This window comes from Callospermophilus lateralis, chromosome 9, assembly GCF_048772815.1.
Source record: "Callospermophilus lateralis isolate mCalLat2 chromosome 9, mCalLat2.hap1, whole genome shotgun sequence".
Lineage (NCBI taxonomy): Eukaryota > Metazoa > Chordata > Mammalia > Rodentia > Sciuridae > Callospermophilus > Callospermophilus lateralis.
Genome location: NC_135313.1, coordinates 61,461,022 through 61,484,381, shown reverse-complemented (window position 1 = coordinate 61,484,381; position 23,360 = coordinate 61,461,022). Strand labels below are relative to the sequence as shown.

The following is a 23,360-nucleotide window of genomic DNA, read 5'->3' as shown; positions in this document are numbered from 1 at the left end:
TATTATGTGGAACTTTTGTTTTGCTTAAGAAACAACAATTCCAGGCTCTGATCAATGAATTATGTTGCCTTCAACCTCTGGAGCTGGTGTCCGTCAGGAGTGAGTGGTATAGAAATGAACATTGATCAGACTATAGTTTTGTTTGATATTTCCCCAAACTCTAGCTCAACAGGTGGTTCAAAAGAAAAAGACACTCAGGACACCATGTAAATTCAGAAAAACATTCTCATTATACGTTAGTATAGCACAATCTCTGTAGGTATGTAGGATTGTTCTATTTTGAGGCTCTGTGAGTTATGGAGAGGATTTTTCTATGAGAAGCTATAGGACAACATAAGAGTCAAATCTGTATCTGAATTTTACTGATACTACTCTCTGAATAACTGAGATAATAAGCCCAAGGAAGAAAAAAATACATTTGTTCACTCAGCCAATCAACAACTACATATTGAAGTGCTTGCTTCAAATATAGTCTGTTCCTGTGACATAAAGATAACACAATGTCTGTTTCCTAGGAAATCACAGTCTAGAAAGCAGATAAGTGTAGGTACTTAACTATCTGCCATTTAAGCTGATTCACTTAAGAGTCCTAGAATCATAAAGTTACAGTGTGTCCAATATACAACTATAATGTATTTGGCTCTATGATTTCACAGGAAAAAAGATTATATTAATTGGCATACACATAATGGGCCTTGTACTTTATGGGCCTTGATTATGTTTTAGTTTTGATTATGTTTTAATTTAGATTATGTTTTAGATAGTCTCTAAGCAATGGAAAATGCAAATATCATTAGAAAAAAATATAAGGCACTTCTTAACAGTTGGCTCTTGCTCATCTTGCTTTACTCATTTTTCATAGTCCTTTTCTCTGCAAAGCATAAGTTACTACTTAATTAGGAACTGAGCTATTCTCTAATTGTTGTATATGTGGTGTGTTCTGTCCTAGAAGACAGAAGACATGCTTCATGTTCCCTAAGAATCTCCCACAGAAAGTACTGGATGCCTCACAGATATCCAAATGTTGAAACTATTGAATACCTGCATTTGGTATCTTCTCTAAAACCAAACAGGACTTTTAAAATGATAAGATATGATGTTTTCCTGCTTTAACATATTTGTAGAAATCTTTTACCATGATGTATGATATAATAAAATATATTGTGCCTATGAAATGCAAAAAATCATAATGATTTTTTCCTGGGCCTTGATTTCTACCTATGACAGAGACATATATGCTCAGTATACATGTTAATGATGGAGAAGTCAAACACAATAGACTCAGCTCCCTGCATCTCACAATCTACCTGACTAATGGGCATGATGGAGTTGACATTTTGGGAAACTGAATTCTTTTCCTTAAAGAGGTCAGACCTCCAGTATATTATGCTTTCTAGGTGCATCAATCACCAAATACTTTCAAAAAATTAAAAGTTTTGTGCCTAAAATCAGTTATAGAAGTGATTTAAATTATAGGCAATCAACTTCTGCTCCTCATTTTCATAACTTCCTGAATTCTGCCATTTCTGCCAGTACCTTTTTGCTTATTTCTTTGATTTGCTTTATGCAAGGGAAATTGCCTCTTTCAAGTTTTTCTCTTCATAATGTTATTGGTCTTCATTGTAATGAAGACTATACTATTCAGGAAAATCAAGCCACTTTGAAAATAGTAAGGTTAAACAAATGATCAAGTATGGAGCAAAATAAAACATTTTTGGATCCAGACCTCTGAACCATTTCTTAGAAAACTACCTGTGGATGTATTATAACAAAAGGAGGATTAAGAAACAAGAAAGAGGAAAATATGGGAACTATGAATATGTTGCAGAGAACTCATAGGAGGACAACTGTTCACTAGGCCGAGGCTGAAATCAGTTCAGGATTTGACAAATATGAGAGCAAGAAGCAGGTCTTTCAGAATAGATGGCAGAACAGAAATACTGGAAGAACATAAAGATTTTTTAAAAGGCAGAGAATGGTGGGGGGAGAAAAAAGGCCTTTCAGAAAAGCAATCAAGAAAGAAAAGGTAATGCTAATGTGTACCACTAATTGACTATAGGAAGAGCAATATCCACATAATTACAGTAAAAATTATTTATCAATTTTCAACTTTTAGAATCAATCTAATGTAAAAGCAGGAAAGATAATCAATGTTATAAACATCATGTACTTTGTGTGTGTGTGTTTTAATAATATAGAAGTACAGTTAAAACTTGACAGGTGAAGGGAGAAATCCAGAAGTGAAAATAAAGTTATGACTGCTAACATCATCATCTTAGAAAGAATTCAAGAGGTAGTCTCTACAGGTGGTAGAAAAGCAATGAATGTGTACTAGTTAGATTTCCAACTAGAGGAACTAAAAATAATGGAACTATATTGGAAGGAATTGGGTAAAAAGAGGGAGTGGTAAGGGTTACCTAATTTTTCATTTCTCTTTTTTTGTTACATTATAATTTAATCTTTCATTTCTTAAAAAATAAGTCAACAGGGGTCTGAATGCATTAAATCATGACAACATCGGCATGAACATATTATTTAGAGACATGAAAATCATCAGTGAGAAATCTGAAAACATTAAGAGGTTAAAATAGTTGCCTTTGAGCAAGAAAAAGTAGAGGAGTACTACTTTTTGTTAAAAACCTTTATTTATTCTTTGATTTTGTCAACCCCTGAATATGTTATTTGAAAACAAAGAAAGAGAAAAAAATGCTGTAAAGAATAACCAAACAATACATCAATTTCTCAAATATCCTTGCCAAACCTTTATGATGCCTAGCCAGGCATCATATCAATTTGAGTTCCTTATATTATTTACACTTGGGTTTTTTGACCCAGGATTGTTTCAGATTTTTCATGCTTGGTCCCCTTTCTTGCCCATTTATCATTGTGTCCCTTGTCACCCCCACATTTTCCATTCCCAGCCATTAGTTTCCTGATTAGTTTGCACTTTCTGCTCCATTTACGGGTAAGTGAATGCTTCTGTCAAATACACTCATCTCCAGCTTTGCAGTGTGACCAGTTTTCCTTACCTAACTGGTCAGCAGGCCATCTGGAACTGGGGAGAGTATGTTAGAAATTATGAGGTAGACTCCGGTCAACCATAAAATGATTGGAAATGGAAAATATCCATAGGGCTAAGTATCTAAGGCAAGCACTTTAGAGTGAGTCTGGCAAGGCACAGTCTTGGAGACCACTTTCAGAGAGATATCTTGCAGAAAGCAAAATTCTCAAAAAAGCATTTGCATTGCTTACCACCTTCCCTTGATCAGGATCATAGAAACGTTCCAACAGCTGAATGCTGGTGCTTTTGCCACATCCACTGCTTCCAACAAATGCCAGTGTCTGCCCTGGATTAACCGACACTGAGAGACCATTCAGAACTTGCTTGTCAGGGCGAGAAGGATAGGTAAACTTACAGTCAACAAAGTCAATTTTTCCTTGGAAGTTGTCCTGTAGATGAGAGAATTGAAATTATTCACGTTCCTTCGGAAGCCTAGAATATTGACAATGCACCTAAATCTACATCATATTGTCTAAGTGAAAAGTATAGGGGTAGCAACTTAATAAAAATGACTTTCTGCTTCCCACTCTGGCAGGTGTATCATAAAAGAAGACTTGAGCAGCAAAATTAGACATTTGACCTCTTATTCTCAGTCTAACCTAAGGGGATTTCCTTGTCCTCCACTCCTTGATGATCTGAATGGAAGAGAAGCTAAAGGATAAGACTTCACAGAAGCCAGTCTGAGCTTGCACGACTCTTCCCCCAAAGGCTTAAACTAATAGTATTACACTCAAAATGACTTAGACTGAAAGTTATTTGAGGTCTGTACTGCAGAGGTGAATACTATAGTGTGTTTAAAACTATATGAGTTATGAACCCTAGAAGTAGACATTTAATAAACCACACAGAGACTTTACTTTTATTGAGCGGAAGGAAAAACAGGTCATTTGACAATTTTTAAGGGTTTAGATTTATATCTACTACTGTTTAGGTTTGTTTTGTTTTTTTGAACATAGAATTTTAAATAAATAGGAAAGATTAAAAACACCTCTAGGGACGATCCATTAGGAGAAAAGATTTTTGTGGTGATTGAATTAATTTTATGGATATCACATGGGCTAACATTTGAACTCAGGTGAATATGAATCAAATTAATATTGATGGATAGGAAGAACTGGTTTATCTCCATTCCACACCAGGGCATCCATAGGAAACATGCTATTGGGTAGATCTCAAAAGACATCTGGCTTTGTTCATTCTCAAACTCAGTGTGTTTTATATTACACAGAATTTAGCATTCATTGACTTTGACTCCAGTTGTCCCAAAAGGGTTCATGTTGTTGGAAGCTTGGTACCCAGTGTGGCAATGCTGAGAAAGGTGTAGAACATTTAAGAGGTAAGGCTTAATGCCAGGTGATTGGGTCACTGAGGCACTGCCTTTGGAAGAAATTAATGTCATTCTTGTCATACCCTGTTAGTTCTTGAAAAAAGGCTGCTATAGAGAAAGAGGACTGGCCCCTGCCCATGCTCTTACTTCCTTTCTCACTCTGGATCTTTCCTTCATGTATTCTTTCTTGCCATCCCACCACTGTGTGTCGCAGCCCAGGGGGCATTCCCAAGAGGCCAAATCAGCGGAGCCAACTGATCTTGGATTTATAGCCTCCAAAATTGTGAACCAATACATCTCTTTTCTTTTCTACACAGTCTCAGACACTTTGTTACAGTAATGAAAAATGAACTAATACAATTGGATCTTGTTGCCTCATTCAGATGCCAGCTTTGTGAGTAAATTTTGATACTAGTTCGTTCATTCGTTCGTTCGTTCCTTCCTTCCTTCCTTCCTTCCTTTCTCTTCCTTCCTCCCTCCCTCCCTCCCTCTTTCCCTCTTTCCCTCTTTCCCTCTTTCTCTCTCTCTCTCTCTCTCTCTCTCTCTCTCTCTCTCTCTCTCTTTCTCTCTTTCTTTCTTTCTTTCTTTCTTTCCAGGATTGAACTCAGGGGGACTCACCATTGAGTCACATCCTTAGCCCTATTTCTTATTTTTATTTAGAGACAGGGTCTCACTGAATTGCTTAGTGCCTCGCTTTTGCTGAGGCTGGCTTTGAACTCTCAATCCTCCCGGCTCAACCTCCCAAGCCACTGGAATTACAAGTGTGCATGCCGCTTCATTCCTTTATATTTATAAATATAATCTCTGTCCATTCTCAGTGCAGTATGAACAAATTCAGACTGTAGAAATTTAGAAATTAAGTGATATTGTCTGACCATTCCCAGTGGTCATTCTGCGCGCGCGCACACACACACACACACACACACACACATAAGCACAACTCCCTTGGTTCAATACTTACCCATTTTTCACCTGCAGTACTGTATGTACTAATTGGGGGCCGTCGGTCCAGCAGCTGAAAAAAGCGTGCAGCTGATATTTTAGCTTTGGCATAACTTGGGGTATAGGAGAACGTTCTTCCAATAGCTGTCGCGCTCAGTACAACTGCAGAAATCACCCTGCAATCAGACACCCAGCAGAGAAGGGTAGGTGTGGTTGGTGTGAAGGTCAAGAGGCAGTAATTTGGGGGTCTAACCTTGGTTCTATTGGGAAAGAATCAAGTAGCCTTTAGCAAGTCACTTGTCTGGGAATGTGGGAATTGGAGAGATTTGCAAACTGTATTTAATGAAAAGGGGTAAGGGGTAGACCGACCAAGGTAGAGCTCAGACCTCCAAAGCCTGATTCCACCATAATGGTTTTTATTTAAAATTTTTTTGGTTTAAAGGGGAAAAATCTTCGAAAAACATTTTTTTAAAAGAAGGGGACTTGAAATATCACCAGATTGTTTGATTTTCTTACAATTCTAACATTCTTTGGATCAATGGTAAGTACATAAAACATAATGATGGGTGATTTAAGTATCAATTCTGTGCCAAGCTTGCAGATAATTCATGCTTCAGACAAGATGCAATTGCCTGAATCTTTCTACTTGTCTCAGCCTCTAACTGTATTCAAAATGGGTCTTAAAAATAAATAAATAGGTGAACAAAGAAAAGAATGATAAATCTGGAAAGAGACAGCTTTGCTGCTACCTAGACCATGACATAAGGGGCAACCCTCAAAGCTGTCCATTTGCACCTCCATTCATAGGGTGCCTATCTGGGGTGAGAATGGGGTCAGGGATTGTGTCTTTGTGCATCTTACTGCTCAGCTTAGGAGCAGAACTTGTTACAGGCCAAGGTTGCAAAAGCAAACATCTCCAGGAGCCCAGTCTAAAGCTTAAGGGGTTGAAAGCACTTGGAATAAAATTCGAAATTATGAAAAAATGACTTTCTAGTTTTAAGAGCAAACCCAGAAATTGGCTGTGTAGTCTCTCAATTTTTACATGCTGGAAAGTAATTCTCTAAAAACCCTTATATAGGCTGGCAATGTGCTCAGTAGTAGAGCACCTGCCTAGCCTGCAAGAGGTCCTGAGTTCAATCCCCAGTACTGCAAGCAAATGAAAAAAACAAAAACTTTTCTACAAACTAACAAAAACAAGTCAACAATTGGTATTACCGGATTTGGGTTAGTATTTTAAATATGCAAAGACTTGGAAAGGAATTTCTTAGTAGAAGTGGGCAGAATAGAAGTGCTAGAAGAAAGATATCAGATGAAAAGACAGAACTCAGATTGCAGAATCACATCGGTTACACATCCACTGTTCTACATATTGCCATACTAGTGTCTGCAATCTGTATACGGGGTAAAAATGGGAGTTCATAACCCACTTGAATCAAAATGTGAAATATGATATGTCAAGAACTATGTAATGTTTTGAACAACCAACAATAAAAATTAAAAAAAAAAAGAAAAAGAAAAGACAGAACTCTTGGCTAGCAAATGAAACCTGAAAGAACAAATTTTTATTGGAACCACTTTTCGTTAGACTTTCCAAGTCTTTCTCAGACCGTCTCTCCCCTCATTGCCCCTACCACACCCATATACATGTGCACTCCATCTCCTGTTACCCTGACACCCCTAGTCTCTCACCTCTAGAAATGTAAGAAAATAGACTCAAAACTAATCTTATGATCAAAGCAGACTCTGGCTAAAAATAAGGAACCTAATGCCCCTGTATAGTCTATTCTGTCTCTACATATGGGAAGTCAGCTGGAAAACTGTTCTCTTTGCAAGAGAGGGGTAGAGTTCAAATATGATAGCCCTATGAACTATTTTCTAAAGACCTCTGGAGATTTTCAGCATTAATGAAGATAGTAGATTGTAAATATGATCACCTTAATTCATCCTTTTTTGTGAGTGGCTTATTAAAATTTAATGAATTTTTCTTATCTTAATTTTGCAGCAAATGATATCTGTATTTCTCAGTATACCATGGGACAGAAGGATGCTCTAAGAAGAGTTTTAAAGCAAAAGTAAGTTTCATTTACAGAAAATAGTTGTACCATGTCTGTGTTTAAAATCAACTCCCCTTATACTTTGGAAATACAAAAACCTCTTCACTACATAATGTATTGTGTGATGATATATGAAGCATTTCTCATAGTTTGGGGCACATATAAAGTACTCAATAGCTATTAGTTGTTGTTACAGAAGAGGTTCTGTGCTAAGTGTTTTATTTATTTTTATTTTTTTGGTTATTCAAAACATTACAAAGCTCTTGATATATCATATTTCATACATTTGATTCAAGTGGGTTATGAACTCCCATTTTTACCCCATATACAGATTGCAGAATCACATCGGTTACACATCCACATTTTTACATATTGCCATACTAGTGACTGTTGTATTCTCCTGCCTTTCCTATCCTCTACTATCCCCTCTCTCCTCCCCTCCCATCTTCGCTCTACCCCATCTACTGTAATTCTTAATTCATCCTTCATACATCCCTTTGCAATGTGACTTTGTTACTCCTCTCATCAAAAGATGTATTCTATTTCTTTAGTCTTTAAATCTGGGCTTGGTTGTATGACTTTCTTTGGTTAAAGAGACATCAGAAAATGCGGCACATAGAAAGTGCCAGCACACTGGGGTGTGCCTTTTTCTGCTGCACTTGAAACTCTGAGACCATTTATGAAGAAAGTAAGCTCATCTACTAGAGAGGCCACATGGAAACAGGTTATACCCAAAGCCTAAAGGACAGAGCCCAGGCCAGAAGAACCACCAGATCACCCATAGAACCTTATGAAATAACAAATCCCAGCTGTTTTAGATACAGCACTTAGGCTTCTCCTCCTTAGAATACTGATCTTTTGTGACGTTGGTGGGACATTCCTCACCTGAACACAAATCGGAAATGCAGTCCTTCACTGGAGATTAAGTAACCTCCAAATCTGTAGGAAGCAGAATTTGCAATAAATGCTATGCTTTGGGAAAAGGCATAACAAAATCCATAGATATTCGCTTTTTTAACGGCTGTCTTGAAGGGTTTCATCAGCTCAGCTTCAAATACTTCTATGAAATGCTTCTGCATGCCAATTCCAGCAATAGTGCGGATGTTATTGAGGGCTTCGCTGGTAATCTGACAAATGAAAAAGTAGGGAAAGACAGAAGGGGCAGGAGAGGTACACGTGGTTATCCTGAAAAGCTCTTAAACTTTGCTAATTCGTTTGATCTTAGCCAAAAGGCCGAGAAGCAATTGCTAATTCATTTGAAAAGACTGAAATTGTATCTTTAGATGTCTTCTGAGACAAAAGATAAGTTAATATAAATGTGAACTATTAGATTCTATTTATTAAAAGTTAATTTGACCAAATATTAACTTAAATATAAAGTTAATCTTTTATTCTATACTAAAATATTTGTTTCAACCCATATTCTAAGGTAAACAATCACTGTTTCTGAATTAGGTCCTATCCCTAACAAAGGTACAAAGGTGGGCTATTTCTACCACTGGGATATGAAACTTTTTGACTTTTGCCTACTTGGGCAGTATCATTCACTCTCAAAAGACCCAGATTACAGTGAATTTGTTAAGAGTGAGTGTATGAAGGGAAGGTGTGTGATTTTTTTTTTACCTAATAAATATCTACATCCTCATTTTACCCTGATGATCAGATATTAGTTGAAATAGATTTTTTAACATGCATAGCTAAAACATACGTGTATTTGAAACCTAAATTGCAGATCATGATTCTATTTGGGAAAGGCATTTATTCGCCACAAGCCTAGAAGACACTAAAGTGTAAAAATTCAAAGTGTGTGCCATTAAAAAGATAGTATCTCCTCTCTGTGTGGACAACAGGATCCAAGATCAACTCAAAATGCCTAATGGACAGAAAACTGAACTATCTACCTCTACAAGTGAGAATACACCAAACTGGGACATGGAACAAGTAATAATTCAAGAGGAAATCAAACACGTAAATATCTGTGTTCATCCCACTATTTTTCCTTGCCAGTTCAAACACACAGCAGCAGAGCTTCATTGGCATAGTCTTTGCCTAGATACAAAAAACTAGTGTAAGGTCTCTAAATATGCCTGTCTGCTTCCTTAAATCTCTCTGTAGTCCCTATATTTAACAGTTTGTCTCAGGGACACTCAGCTATAAGCAGAAAATTAGGTCTGTAAGATTACCTGTCCTGCCCTCTCCAGAGCCTTCTTATCTTGAGAGGCAAATCCTGTCAGCATTCTGGTCTGTAGGGCTCCTGATAAAGCCAAGAAGGGGAAGAAGCTCAATATGACCAGGCTGAGCTTCCAGCTACTGATGAAGGCAACAATTATGGCCACAGTGAGGTTGGTGATGGAATTGACCATCATCCCAATTTGAGAGCCAGCAGCCTGCAAACAAAAAGCAACCGACCCAACTCAGACACACAGTCTTTTCCAAATGCCATTATGTGAAAAACCCATTTTATACAAAAAAGATAGGCTTTTGTCTTATTGTGATAAAATATATATATAACATATTATTTATCATATTAGTCATTCATAAGTGTACAGTTCAGGGACATTGAAACCATTCAAAATATGTGACCATCACCACATTGACACCCAAAATGTTTACATCATCTGTAAATCTGTACCCGTTAAACAGTAACTTCCATTTCCTCCTTCCTCCACGTCACTGGTAACTTCTATTCTTTTCTCTGCCTCTATGAACTTGCATATTCTAGGTATTTCGTATAAGGAGAATAATAAAGTATTTGTCCTTTGTGTCCGGTTTATTTTGCTAAGCATAATGTTTTCAAGGTTCATCTACATTGTAGTACATATCCAATGATATTCCTTTTGAAGGCTGAATATATTCCATTGTAGGTATCTATCACATTTTGTTTATTTATTTGTCCACAGATGGACACTGGTTCTACCACCTTTTGGCTATTGTGAATAATGCTGCTATGAACATTGATGTACAAATATGTGTCCAAGTCTTTACTTTCCATTCTTTTGATCACAGACTGTGTTAATTAGTTTCTCATCACTGTTACCAAAACGCCTGACAAGAACAACTTACAGGAGGAAGAGTTTATTTGGGGATCATGGTTTCAGAGGCCTAGTCCATGACTGCTGGTTCCAAGGAAGAAATATTATGATGAAAAGGCACAGCAGAGGAAAGCTGTAAGCTCATGGTAGCCAGAAGACAGGGAGATAGAGGAGAGGAGAGGGGAAGAGAGACGAGGAGAGGAAAAGGAAAATATGTGAGGACCAGTGACAAGATATAATTCGACCTACTATCTCCAATCCCATCCCACTGTCCCAACATTACAACTCAGCATTCCATTCAAATTATTAACCATTAAATGGGTTGATCCACTGGTGAGGCTATAGCTCTCATAATCTAATCATCTCACCTCTAAACATTCTTGTATTGCTTAACGCTGGAGAACACCAGAATTCAACAGCAGAGGAATGGAAACTGTAAAAATCTAGAGATTTGGGACAGCAGCATAGCAAGAGGAACAAAATATCCCAGCACTGCCACCCCTGCTTCATAGCAGGGGGAGGTGGAGTTACTCCTCCATAGAGGTAAACATGAGAGAGTTCCAGAGAACTCTACCAGCATGGATACTGACTATCCTAGCTATTGGAAAGTTTCATGGCCCTTGCAGGCTTAGAACCTAAAGATAAGAGGCCTGAAATATGCATCGTATCTGACTTTGAAAGAGGATTTCAATTCATCCATCAGGAAGCCCCCAAGGTGCTGTAACCAGAAGTCATCTTAAGAAGGGACCTGTTGAGAGCCACAGCCCAAGGGGCCCAGCAAACTTTCAGACTGCCAGCTGATGATTGGCTCACAGCGGCCCCAGCAACATCTAGCTGATTGGCTCCTCTGCGGTGATGCTCATTGGGCTGTTTCCCTGCCCTTTCAGACCACGGAGCTGCTCACTGGGGGACTTTTTTGACTCCGCCCACACGACCCAGCCAATCGGCCTCAAGAGCAGGAGGATTGTGGGAGGTGGAGAGGCTGGTGGTTGGGGGAGTGACTTGTGGGAAGCCGGTGGTGGCAGTTGGGCTCTGAGGGTTTTTCCTGAGGAGCTGTTTTGTTTGGCGTGTGAGGTTCTAAAAATAACGTTAGTTTCTTTTGACAAGTGGCTCCTGAATTGTGCCCAGCCAGACTGCGGCAGGGACCTATTGTCTGAATTTGAATTGCTTTAGGACTCAAAAACCCCTGCATATTCCTATCTCTGGGACTCCAGAGAAATTCCATTGTACTGGCTCAAGGGTAGCTTCCTCATAAGCCAAACTTGGCTTGGTGGAGTGTATGACAGAAATCTGATGAGATGGCTATATGATGGGGAACAGTTGTTGTGAAACAGAAGGGAGCAGAAGATGCTGTCCTGAAGAGCTGGGGGATGGAGATCCTGCTCTCTGAGATCCAAGGCATAGCCAGTCACATGTGGTTTAACACTGGTGCCAGGACTGAGGGCAGTTGCCCACATGTTTCCCACTCCACTCCCAGGAACATGCATGGATGCCTGTTGCTAAAAAGATGAGTAAAGAACTCTGTGGTTCTAGGCCCCATCCACCAAGAAATGCTGGGGCAGTTTCAAGTATGGCTGAAACTGAAAATATGGCTGTAGCCCCTCCCCTAGAGGACAAAGCCTTAGAAGATCCGGAAGGAAAATTGACCCAGTGGTGGCTACATTCTACTCCTGCTCATTCCTATGAGCACCTCAGTTGCAATGAATTCTTCCCCATTCCAGTTATGACCCAATTCCACTCAATTCCTGGTGTGCTCTATAATTGAGAGAATCAAAGAGATGAAAGCCCCCAGCTATTGCCCCATCCCCAGGTATGCACAGCAAGGGGCATCTGAGGTCCCACTCCTGGTAGGCAGAGTCGGTGGAAGCAGAGAGGAAGAACATAACTTGTGCTTGCATTGGTTCCTTGCATTGGTTCCTTCACATATTGTCTGATCATGCATTGTTGACAAGACTGGGTGTGAGTGCAATACAGTGGAGGCTCTAATTCCTGCCTTAGCCTCTCCTGATAGAGCACCTAAACCCACACCAATATCTGATCAGAGGTCAAGTGCTTCAGACACCTTATCACTACTGTAGCAGCCAGACCAGAGACCCATTCAAGCTAGTCTCAACAGTGCCTAAAGAAATCCCCATCACTTGATGGGTTCACCCCTCTCACTGTAGTAGTCACACAGAGTGCCTGACATACTGTATACACCACACCAGCCTGAACTGCTAGTGTCCCCACGCTTGTATGACCAGCAGAGACAGTGTGTCTCTCCAACTCTGATACTGTACACACTGAGCCCAAATTCACTAATCACAGACAAAGCAGCTACAGGAAAATTACACTGTGATATTGAGGTAGCCATAAACCCACCATAAATGGACACAGCTTCAGAAAATGTGCTTACTAAGAAGGCCATTCCATAAATGCAGTAGAAATAATAGATTCATTATATGTGCAAATTTTAGCATAGTAACAAAAGAAATATGAAAAATCAAGATAATATGACACCTTCTAAAGCTTTTAACTCTCTAGTAACAAATTCCAAAAGTATCAAAGTGAATGAAATGCTTTATAAAGAATTCAAAATGATGATTTTTTTAAAAAAAATAAGCTCAATGAGAATACAGATAAACAGTTAAATGAAATCAGGAAGATGATTTAGGAGACAAATGAGAAATTCAACAAAGAGATTTTGAAAGTAAAATAAATCTTGGAAATGAAGAACTTGATAAGTCAGACAAAAGGATTATTTGAAAGCTTCAACTACAGACAAGATAAAACAGAAAGAAAAATTAGTGGAAATTAAAGATAGGTCTCTTGAAAAATTATGTTCAGACAGAAATAAATCAAAAAATATAAGAAAGAATGAAGATAGCATACAAGATCTTTGGGATGCTATTAAAAGGCTAAATGTCTGCATCATTGGCATACCCAAAGAGGAAGAAACAAAGATGAAGGGCATAGACAACCTGTTCAACAAAATAATAGCAGAATATTTCCCCAATCTTGATAAAGACATAAACATCCAGGTATAGGAGGTCTGTACAATTTCAAACAGACATGACCAGAAAAAGTCCTCACGATGACATTTTATGGTCAAACTTTCAACAGTTCAGGACAAAGAAAAAATTTAAAATCTATAAAGAAAAGCACCAATCCCCCAATAGACTAATAGCAGATTTCTTGGGAGAAATTCTATAGGCTAGAAGGGCATGGAATGATGTATTTTAAGTCCTGAAAGAAAAAACTGCCAATGCAGCAAGGTTATTCTTCAGAATTGAACAAGAAATAAAGACCTTCCAAGATAAGCAAAAGCTAAGGGAATCCATGACCACCAGACCAGCCTTATAAAAGATGTTTAAGGGAATCCTACACCCAGAAAAGGAAGAAAAAACTACCATCATAATGGCATGTAAAAGTATAAAACTCGATAGAATAGGTACACCAATGAGAAACATAAGAGTCAAACATCATCAATACAGTAAATCACTAAACCACAAAGATGAATAAGAAGGAAGAAATGAACTAAGAATAATAATAATAAAAAAAACTAGAAGAAAATCAACAAAATGGCAGGCACAAGGCCACACTTTTCTTTAGTAACTCTGAATATAAATGGTCGTAATTCTTTATTTAAAAGATGGAGAAAGGATGGTGGAGTAGAGGAAGGCTGCACTTTCCAGTTTCACAGTGGCTCAGAATTGAAATAGCAGGAAAACTGCTTCTCAGCAATGTGGGTGACTGAGAAAACTCATTGAAATTCAATACTGCACAGAGACTCAGACCCAGAAATTCTGGTACTTTGTGGGACAAGAAAAAGCACATCAAGAAACAAGCCAGTGGTGGAAACGGCACTACAGAGGGGAGAGGTTACACAAAGGCAAAGAGAGAAACACAGTTGTGTTTATAGCTATGATTGCCTACGTAAAAATATCAGAAAGATTCCCAAGCATACAACCTAATGATGCATTTCAAGGTCCTATAAAGTAAGAACAAACCAATTCCAAAACCAGTGGAAGAAAGAAAATCATTAAGATTAGAGCCAAAATTAATGAAAATAGAGAATTTAGAAAGATAATACAAAGGATCAGTAAAACCAAGATTGGTTTTTTGAAAAGATGAACAAATTTATAAACTCTTAGTCAAACTAACCAAAAGAGAAAAGATCAATATTAATAAAATTAGAGATAGGAAAGGAGATATCACTGCAGACATTATAGAAATCCAGAGAATCATTAGGTACTACTTTGAAAACTCATACTCCAATAAATTGGAAAATCTAGAAGTGGACCAATTTCTGGACATGTATAACCTACCAAAATTAAACCAAGAGAATATAGAAAAAACCTAAACAGGCTAGTTACAGGTGATGAGATTGAAACAGGAATTAAGTTTTCAACAAAGAAAAGTCCAAAACCCAATGAAATCTCAGCTGAATTTTACCAGAGGTTTCAAGAGGAATTAATGCCAATGCTCCTCAAGTTATTTCATAAAAAAGAAAAGAGTGGAACTCTTCCAAATTCCTTCTATGAACCCAGTATCATCCTCATACCAAAACTAGATAAGAACACATCAAGGAGAGCAAACTACATACCAATATCTTTGAGGAACATAGATGCAAAAGCCCTTGATAAAACATCAACAAATCATATTCAACAACATATTAAGAAGCTTATACATCTGATCAAGTTTGTTTCATCAGGGATGCAAGAATGGTTCAACATATGCAAATTTAGAAATATAATTCGCCACATAAATAGAATTAAAGACAAAAATCACATAATTATCTCAATATATGCAGGAAAAGCCTTCAACAAAATTCAGCACCCATTTATGGAAAAAAAAAAACACTGAAGAAACTCAGGATAGAAGAAACTTCATAAAGGATATTTATGACAAACCCAAAGCCAACCTTAGACAGAACAGAGAAAACCTGGACACATTTCTTAAAAATCAGGAACAACATAAGAATATCTACTCTCATTACTCTTATTCAATACAGTACTTGAAAGTTTAGCTAGAGCAATTAGGAAAGAGAAAGAAATTTGAGGGATTAAGGAATACAAAAATAGAAAAAGAAGAATTCAAATTATCACTATCTGCAGATGATATAATCATATACTTAGAAGATTCAAAAAGTTTCATCAAAAGACTTCATCAAATAATATCCATCACATTATTATCCAAAGTACATATATGAAGACACAAATTGGTGTGAATATATTTTGTATACAACTAGAGATATGAAAAATTGTGCTCTATATATGTAATAAGAATTGTAATGCAATCCACTCTCAATATATAAATTAAAAAATTAATTTAAAAAAGATTACTGGAGATAATAAAAAGCTTTAGTAAAGTAAAAAAAAAAAAAAGAAAAATCAATAGCTTCTCTATACACCAATAATCAATCCACTGAAAAAGGTATTAGGAAAACAATTCCATTTAAAATGGCATCAAAAAATATAAAATGCTTAGGAAAAAATCTAAGCTGGAAGACCTCTACAATAAGAATTATAGAACACTGAAGAAAGAAGTTGAAGAAGACGTTAGAAGACAGAAAGACCTCCCACATTAATGGATAGATGAAATTAATATTGTTAAAATGGCCCTGTTACCAAAAACAATCTACAGATTACAGATTCAATGCAATCACCATCAAAATTCCAATGACATTTTTCACAGAACTAGATAAAAAGTCCTAAAATTTCATGTGGAAGAGTAAGACCCAGAATAGCCAAAGTAATTCTAAGCCAGAAGAGCAAAGCTGAAGTATCACAATACCCAATTTTAAATTATACTGCTGAGCTGTAGCAATGGAAACATCATGGTACTGGTATAAAATCAGATGCATAGAACAATGGAATAGAACAGAAAACACAGAGACAAACCCACACAGATATAGTCATCTGATACTTAATAAAGGTGCCAAGAATATATGTTGAAGAAGGCAGCCTTTTTAATGGTGCTAGAAAAACTGTATATCTGTTAAGTAGAAAAATTAAATTATACTAGATTCAGAAAGTCAAAGATCATATCTTTCCCTCTCATACTTGAAAACTACAGATAAAAGGGGGAGAGAGAAAAGTGGGGAGAGAAATTTTATGAAAATAGAAGGAGAAAAGTAGAGGAAGGATAAAAATGGGAGGGAGGAAAAGAGGAAATGGGAAGTTACTGGGGAAAGAAACGACCAAATTATGTTACATGCATGTATGAATTTATCATAATGAATCTCACTATTATGTATATTTATAGTGTACCAATATAAATTAATTATAAAAGAAATACAGATTGGATGAGTGGATTAAAAAACAAGACCAATAATGTACTACCTTCAAGAAACTCATCTCAACCATAAAGACACACAGACTGAAAGTAAAAGGATTAAAGATGCTATTCCAAGAAAATGGAATTTTAAAAAGGTGGTACTTATATCTGACAAAATGGACTCCATGACAAAAAAGAGTAAGAAGAAACAAAAAAGTTACTCTATAATGATAAAGGAAGAAGATACAATAATTATAAATCTATATGCACCTAATATCTTTATAAAACAAACACTATTAAACCTACAAGGAGAGATAGACTCCTATATAATAATACTGGGGCATATCAATATCTCAATTTTGCCAATGCAGAGATGATCTAGACAAAAAAGTCAACAAAGAAACCCCAGAATTAAACTACACTCTAAATCAAATGGACTTAGACATTTACAGAACATTCCATCCAACACCTGCAGAATTCGCATTCTTTTCATTAGCACATGGAACTTTCTCTCGAATAGATCAAGAAAAAACTTTTAATAAGAAATCATATCCTGTATCTTTCCTGATCACCATGGAATGAAACTAGAAGTCAAAGGAAACTTTAGAAATTATACAAATACATGGAGACTGAACAACATACTTTGAACAAACAAGTAGGTCATTGAGGATGTCAAAGGGAAACCTAAAAGTCCCTTATAACAAAAAATTTTTTTAAAAAATTACCAAAATCTGTAGGATTCAGCAAAAGCAACTTTGAGTGCCTACATCAAAAACAAACAAACAAACAAAAAGAAAAAAAAGAGATAGATTTCAAATAAACAACCTAATGACGCATCCTAAGGTCTTAGAACAGCAAGAACAAACCATACCCCAAATTAGTATAAGGAAAGAAATAATAAAGATCAGAGCAGAAATAAATGATGTACAGTCATAAAATATCCTCCATGGATAAGATTCACGCCACTACAGAAGAAGCTGCAGGGAACATCCTAGTCCCTTTGATCCTGTACCACATGAAAATGGAACATGAAACTGTCATATTTGAATCAGAGAGAATAAGCCCTCATCAGACACTGAGTCTGCTAGTGATTGGATCATAAACTACCCAACCTACCAAACTGCAAGAAATAATTGTATTATTTATAAATTACCCAGTTTATGATATTTGTTCATAGCAGCCCAAACAGACTAAGAGACCCAAATAGCTTACCCCTTGAACTTGGGAAGCATCTGTAGCAAGTCTTGTTGCCAGTGTTCCAGGACTATTTCTGAGATCATCAAACCAGCCAATGTCTTGCCCTAACATTGCCTTGAAACCAAATTTACGTAGCCTTTTTGTGAGGAGCTCTCCAGATTTAGCAAAGGTGTATCCCTAAAAATATAAAGGAGTCTTTAGTGATACTTTAACATGAAAAGAGATGAAACAGCCAAATCATTTAATGAAAAATAAAACTCCTTACCTGCAGAAATTGGGTGAAAACAGATATACAGCCTAGTCCTACAAAAAGTAGGCATATCCCATCAATGTTTGACCTTTGTTGCTCTTTATCAGGAATTGAAAAATTCTTCGGAAGATAATAAGCAAGAAAGAAAACTTTTTTTTATTACAAACAACAACACATACATTCAAATATGCTTAAACAAAATTTCTCTCTACAGGTCTCTATTCATTTGTCCAAACCCATACAACGTACACTAAGAGTGAACCTTAATGTATTCTAGGTTCTTTGGGTGATCGTGAAGTGTCAGTGCAGCTTCATGAATGTAAGGAATATACTATGCTGGTAGAGGGTGCTGATCATGGGAAAGGGCAGGGGGTATATGGGAAATCGTCATACCTTCCTAATTTTGCTATGAACCTAAAGGCACTTAAAAAAAACTTTAAAAATGGTTTTACTTTAAAATACTAGTAATTAAACCGAAGTTAGCTATGAATATTAAATATTAATCCCTTGTGGGGCAGAATGCCTGATCAATGAAAATCAATGGTGAAAATTACAGAATTTTTGCATTGTTTCTTTGCCTGACTTAAGCAGTTATGTTGGCTTTTGTCCGACACAGATTGAAAAAAAAGATGATGCAATCGTCTAAGTCCTTCAAGTAATAAGGTAGAAGGAGAAGAAAGGGAGAGAGAAGTAAAAGAGGGAGGGGAGAAGAAAGGAAGAAAAAAAGTCAGGGAAGGAGGGAGGGAAATCCCTGAGAATTTAAGAATATTAATCTGGGGAAAAACTCAAAATTATTTGAACCTCCATCTTGTTCAAATACTAAAATGTAAAAAAGTTGATTTTCACACTGAGGCATCTTGCCTGCTATTAGTTTTATACATATAAACTAGTTCACAAATATAAACTATTGGTTATAAGTACATGTATGTGTTTCATATTAAATGAAGTTTAAATATTTCATACCGTTAAAAAAGCCAATGGTTGGGTTGGGGATAGACCTTAGTTGGTGGAGTGCTTGCCTTCCATGAACAAGGCCCTGAGTTCAATCCCCAGCACACAAAAAAGCAACTGGCTATCAAAGGATTGAATAGAATTGACTTAGAAAAGAAAAAAATCTATATCTAAGACTGAGGTTTTGCCTCTAAATCACTAAAAACAGAAGCTAAAAACACCTCTATCCAAAAAGCTATGGGAATTGTGAGTGGGGATTAAGTCTATAGTGGCTTAGTAAATGACATTCATAAATATGGGATGAATTTATGGACGGACATTACTCAAGTAACTTATTGAGAGGCAAACAATCACAATAAAAATATTAAAAGAATATATTCCAATGACATTGCCTTCAAGTGAAAAGGATTTTAGGTGCAACAAAACCTTCCTAACCCAGACTGCATGAGGGAACTGTGAGTTCAGGAAAAATATGCATTAGAGGGCTGTTCCATAAATCCTACCTATTGTTCTGAAGTAATTTGAGTCACTCAAACAGTGCTAATAAACAGTTGCTCAAAGGAAACCATAGATTGAATAATTATTTAGTAAGTGCATACTACATGCTAAATTAGATGTTGATAAAAACAATGTCTATTATTCTATTAATCATTTTTCCCATTATTATTCTATTAACCCTTTTTTTGTAAAGCAAAAGCAATCTGTTCAAAATATCTCAAATTCCAAAGTGATGTGTGTGGGTGTGGGGGGGTGCAATAGGTTAATGAGATTTTTACTAGTTCTAAAACAAAGTTTCTAGTTAACACAGGCAGAAAATGGGTTTGGAAGATACCACAGTAATTCTTCCCAGTATAACATGACTCACAAGTTTACAGAGTTTAAAAATGCAGAAATGTAAGGCTAAATTTTACTTTGGTTTTTAAAATCATTACACAAATGCCCTGAAACCTCAAATTGCAATGCCACAATCTCCATTACCCCAAAGATCACCTACCATAGCCATGGACTCTAGAATTCAGAGCAGCTTGTATGAGTCTTATTAACAACAGAAATCTAAAGCCCAAAACATCAAGTGACTTACCTGAGTTCATATAGCTAGGGGTTACTCTTGAATAAGGAAATGCCTGTTCTTTAGGCTCATGGTATTCTCCACTTTCTCAGTGTTAACACACACACACACACACACACACACACACACACACACACACACAATTGTTTGGTTTGAGATTGGACATCTGATCTAGCCATAATCTTTTTTTCTACAAAATTGTGCTCCATGAGTTCTTTGCACATTTTTAATGTTGAGTTGCAGCCCAAGGGCTACTCATTTGTAGATTACTCTGCTCTTAGACTAGCAGGAGTTCAGCACACGTATCTGCCATTTTTGAAAGGGTAAATCTGCTTAAGGAGAAAATGAACATTCATTAAACTCTTGCTATGTGCCAGATGTCAAGTGTGTGACTTAACCTACTTTAACTTTAATTGGAATTTCTTCAAAATTTCCAAACAACCCACTGAGGCCTTAGGTTTCTTGCCTCATGTTACAGATGAAGAAACTAAGTCTCATCAAGGATAAGTCTCTTGCCAAAATGTGTACACATAGTACAGAGCAGAGGCCTATAACAAATCCAGAGTTGGCTGACTCCCAAGTTCGTGCTTCTTCCCAGCATGCTATATCCAAATTGCTGTGGTTAGAGCACTCGGCTCAATTTCCAACTCAAATAGACACAGGAGAAGTGGAACAGATAAACTATGCCTTATGTATATATTGAAGGTTGGCTAGATTAGCAACCGGTTTCATAATAAGGCCCAATCACATGCTGGGCCCATGTCCCAGCGTGTGGTTTCAACATACCACATGTGAATATTGCGCCCTTTAGGTATGTCAGAATGAAAATAGAACAATTAAAATAAGATTCGTGATTACACCCTGTGAGAAGAAAGCATCATGAGATTACTGGTGAATATGTGATAATTATGCTCAGAGACAAATAGGGGCCTTCTTCTTTACAGGAGAGGAAAGACAATAGTTTGTTTAGCATCTTTCTCTTGGCAAATATAATCCTCTGAGAGCATTAATGATAAGCCAACTTTGGATTTCACCAACTAGATTCAGCTTTTCTGATCCTGCAGCCCTTAAGTGAAAGGCTCAGTTTTTAGGTCTAAGTCTATCCTAGGATTTCTGATTGTGACCAGAAGAGTCACAGAGAATATTCTCTCCACCAATGACCAAATGGGAGTTCAAGAAGGGTAGAAGTTATAGCTGAACTGTCTTTTCTTTTTCTTTTTCCTGGCTTTACCATTTCATAACCAATAGAGCTGAAAGATAGCTTGAAGATCAACTTCATCAATCCTTCATTTTAGAGTTAAGGAAACGAAGGTCTATAGAAGTAGCAGGAAGTAACATCATAGCACCCAGGTTGTGGTGAGTAACTAGCAGAACCAGTTTCAGAAGAAAGGTCTCCTGACAGGGATTTCAGGACTCCTTCCATGGCAGCTCATATACATGGTTTGGATGAAGATAAATGAATATATCCTTTCCTCTGCTCTTATAAAAGAAAGAGAGATAATGGGGGTGGGAGCTGATATTATGGGTTTCTTTTAGAAAGCAAACATTAGAAGCCAGGCACAATGGCACATACAGATAGTGGGACCTATAGTCCCAGCTACTGGGGAGGCTGAAGCAGGAGGATCACTTGAGCCTAGGAGTGCAAGGCCTTATGCCCTATCCATCTATATCTGCTGCACAGTGCTCAGTGGGATTCATTTCCAGAGCCTCTCATGGCTAGAATGGGAGTTTTGCTGGGGACAGGCAGAGAGAGGTCCTGATATTTCTAGTCTACCTTATCCCCAATATCAGCAATAGCATCCAACAAAGAGCAAATGACCAATAAATACTTGTCAAAATGATGAATGGATTTTTCTGTTTAATGTTCACCTTCCTCAAGTACTGAAAACTCAGCCAGGTGCCATGGCACATGTTTGTAATCCCAGCAGCCTGGGAAGCTGAGGCAGGAGGATCAGAGGTTCAAAGCCAACCTCAGCAACTTAGTGAAGCCTTAAGCAACTTAGCAAGACCCTGTCTCAAAATTAAAAATAAAAAAAAAAAAAGAACTAGGGATGTGGCTCAGTGGTTGAATGCCTCTAGGTTCAATCAAGAAGAAGGAAAAAAAAAAAGAAGAAGGAGGAGGAGGAAGAGGAGTAGCAGCAGCAGCAAGGTCTGAAACCCCCACTGAAGAATTCTAACTGACCGGCATTCTTGAATCCCTAGCACGGTGTCTCAGGGAGACCATCAATCAATAACTGTTGAGTAAGTAAAAGAATATTTCTTTATAATGCATGCTGTATTTACTAGAAAATTAAGGAATTTAAATTCATTGCTTAAAATATTTTCAGCACCACAAACCAGAAATTAAATTAACCAGATTTGAAGGTCCCCGTGTTTGCAATTTCCTACCTCCCTGAAAGTAGCACAATTTCCTCATTTATCATAAGGGGACAATTTGAAAATTAAAATGGTGGCTGTTGGAGCCACACTGGCCTTGATTTTTTTTTTTTTTTTTTTTTTGTGGATCATCCAGGTCTTCCTGTACAACAGGTCTAACAGGGACACTTTACAGTCAGGACATTTATCAGAGAGGTGACAAGAGAGAGATGTAGAGGAGGGAACTAAAATGTAAGCTTTTATCACATGCTAAGCTCAGATAATGTAGCATACTGGCAAATCCTTTGGCTGTGCCATCTTGACTAAGTTAATTATATTCTTTAGGTTCTAGGTTTCCTCCTCTGTTGACTTCACAGGATGAGAGAGAGAGAGGGAGGGAGGGAGGAAGAGAGAGAGAGAGAGAGAGAGAGAGAGAGAGAGAGGTGTATCAACTAAGAAATATAACATCATTTTAATTTGCAAATAACTAATAATGTCTTATCAGAATCTGGTTCTACAGTCACACTGGCTGGATTTGACTCCCAGCTCTACCACTTGCTATCCCAAATTCGCTAAGTATTGGTTTGCTCTTCTATAAAACGGGAATAATAACAATCCTTACCTCAGATGGTTCTTAGGAAGCTTAAGTGAACTATTATACAACAAGTGCTTAGTTAGTGCCTACTACATACATATCTGTAGTTATTATTATAGCAATAAAATCAGATGGAGAATATCAAAACTCTTAGGAAGTGAAAGATTGAAATAAGCTTATTCTTCATTCCTGCCTTATTTTACTTCTTTTTTGCTTTTCTTACCTCTTCCTCCATTTCCCCATTTCAATGCAGTCAGTAGGAGAACAGA

At 37.1% G+C, this 23,360-nt stretch overlaps 1 protein-coding gene across 3 annotated transcripts in view; it reads right to left on the bottom strand.

The window, feature by feature from the left end:
* The window catches only part of Abcb11 (ATP binding cassette subfamily B member 11), a 79,090-nt gene that overhangs the window by 3,588 nt on the left and 52,142 nt on the right, over nucleotides 1-23,360 (bottom strand). For all 3 annotated transcript variants that reach the window (XM_076866114.2, XM_076866116.2, XM_076866115.2), the window contains exons 19-24: nucleotides 18,137-18,241; nucleotides 17,887-18,048; nucleotides 9,568-9,771; nucleotides 8,270-8,511; nucleotides 5,350-5,506; nucleotides 3,253-3,450 (exon numbers count right to left, since the gene is read on the bottom strand). In XM_076866114.2, coding sequence (XP_076722229.2) covers nucleotides 3,253-3,450; nucleotides 5,350-5,506; nucleotides 8,270-8,511; nucleotides 9,568-9,771; nucleotides 17,887-18,048; nucleotides 18,137-18,241 — 1,068 coding nt within the window. The remainder of the gene's footprint in view (nucleotides 1-3,252; nucleotides 3,451-5,349; nucleotides 5,507-8,269; nucleotides 8,512-9,567; nucleotides 9,772-17,886; nucleotides 18,049-18,136; nucleotides 18,242-23,360) is intronic.